Source organism: Pinus tabuliformis, chromosome 8 (genome assembly GCF_031772625.1).
Source record: "Pinus tabuliformis cultivar Carrire ecotype Pingquan chromosome 8, CPIR1, whole genome shotgun sequence".
NCBI classification, from domain to species: domain Eukaryota; kingdom Viridiplantae; phylum Streptophyta; class Pinopsida; order Pinales; family Pinaceae; genus Pinus; species Pinus tabuliformis.
In genome coordinates, this window is record NC_142294.1 from 1,977,981,787 (window position 1) to 1,977,983,793 (window position 2,007).

A 2,007-nucleotide genomic window follows, 5' to 3' on the forward strand; every position below is an offset into this window, starting at 1 on the left:
CAGTTATCCTTTGGCATTTTGTGGTTGCATAACGTAACCCATTAGTTATTTCCCACCATAATTTAAGCAAGAGTTTACATAAAAGACAAATATAGAAATAAGATGTAGACACCATAATTTAAACAAATCTTTACATAAAAGAATATATAGAAATAAGCTAGTAAATAGATATACTTATCATAAGTTACTTCACACTATTATTTATACAGTATGTAGCCATTTTAATTTATTATTTCATGCCAAATTATGATTACAAGATTCAACTTATACATTAAAAGTCTTAATCCTTCTTACCCATTAATAAATTCAAAGTTAAAATAAATCTAAACTAAACCAAATTATTCTTATAATTAAAAATATTCATTTCAATAACAAATTTAACTTGAATTTGATTTTTTTTAAAGAGGATTATAATTCAACTTAAATATTAGAAAATTGAATCAACACCCACTTTTTTTTTTGTTAAGTTTGGTAGGACTCTCTCTTTTCGATTTTACATGTCCATTATTCACCCCGCAATGGGGGAGGGTAGTACAAGATTCGAACCCAAGATCTCCACGACCATCACCACTAGAGAGTCGAGACTTCATTCCACGACCATCACAACTTGAGCTAGACTTCATAATTTCCATGGCCATCACCACTTAAGCCACGGCCATCACCACTTGAGCTACTCCAGACTTCATTCCATGGCCATCACCACTTAAGTTACCCCAAATAGACAAATCAACCTCCACTTAAAATAAAAATGAATAAACCTTTTAAAAAAAAAAATAGAATTCAACTTAAGTCAACGCCCACTTATTAAAATAAAGATGAAGAAACCTATCCAAAATATACAACCCCATTCTATGGTTGAAAACTGACTTGCCCTATGGGGCTTTCTCACAACTAAGATGAAGAAACCTATGCACAATATACAACCCCTTTCGGTGGTTGAAAAGTCATTGTGATGTGGGCCTCTGTCACAACTATTTATTTTTCAAGATGACAACGAGGCATCTTGGTGTTTGTTACATTTTTTTAGGAATGACCATAAGAGCATATTAATATTAATATTTTTAAATATCAGATCATTTATCAAAAGTAATGGGAATCCCTTAAAAAAAGAAAAAGCAAAAAATCTTTTTGAATAAAAAAATACTCATAATTTTTGATAGTCTATTTATATCACAAACAAACTGCACTCTCTGCAATACTTTCATAGCTTTGTGTTTGACCATGAATCCGTCCGTTGCACAGTCAGATGGCAAAATTGATCCAATAATCCCGCGGCAGCGACTCCGAGCTTTCTGTAAATTCATGAGAGCTCTCTCTCCGATCCGGTATCTCACCAGAGTTACAGATTGTTATGTGGGTAGCATGAACAAGTGCGCCGGGATGGGCAATTATGCTGGCATCGCTGGGGCTCCCGGTGCCGCCATGGCTGTTGCCGTGTCCTTCATCTCAAACTCTTCTTCTCTGAGGGACCAAGAAGACGACTACAGAGAGCTTGTGGAAGCCGCGTCTCGGAAGGAAAGAACAACAACAAAGTTGTCGGATCATGAGCCCTCCCCTGCGAGTCTGAGCACTCCTACAGATCATTCTGGGCTTCATAAACTTGGTGTGGGGAGAATTGACGAAAAAAGGCCTTGTTATTTGTCTGCCTCTTTCAAGAAGACGGCTGACCAAGATCTTTTTCCACGAAGACAAAGTTGTAGTGCTGTTCAGAACATGCATCCTCGCAGAAGGAGAAATGTCAATGTTGTGTAAAGGCCATGAATTTTAATGTTGATTAGTGAATGATAGTTGGGCGGTTGTATCTTTGGAAACATCTTTTGATCTTGGTTATCAATGGAGTATAGTTGATTTTAAATGATTTTTAATATGGTAATATTTTATACGACCAATGAGGTCGAGGTGGAGGCCGAGGTTAGTTGGCTTGAGTGTGGTTTGGTTTTCATCATGTTTGGAGTAGCTGGTTGCAGAGGGGTTTTGTCATGTTTGGAGTAGTTGGTTTCAGTGGGG

The 2,007-nt window shown here is 36.7% G+C and overlaps 1 protein-coding gene across 1 annotated transcript; it reads left to right on the forward strand.

Annotated features, from left to right (window-relative positions):
- Positions 1-1,221: 1,221 nt before the first annotated feature.
- Positions 1,222-1,752, forward strand: LOC149244373 (uncharacterized). Its single transcript, XM_089371522.1, has one exon. It carries the CDS (start codon positions 1,222-1,224, stop codon positions 1,750-1,752), a length of 531 nt encoding a protein of 176 aa, XP_089227648.1.
- Positions 1,753-2,007: the final 255 nt, after the last annotated feature.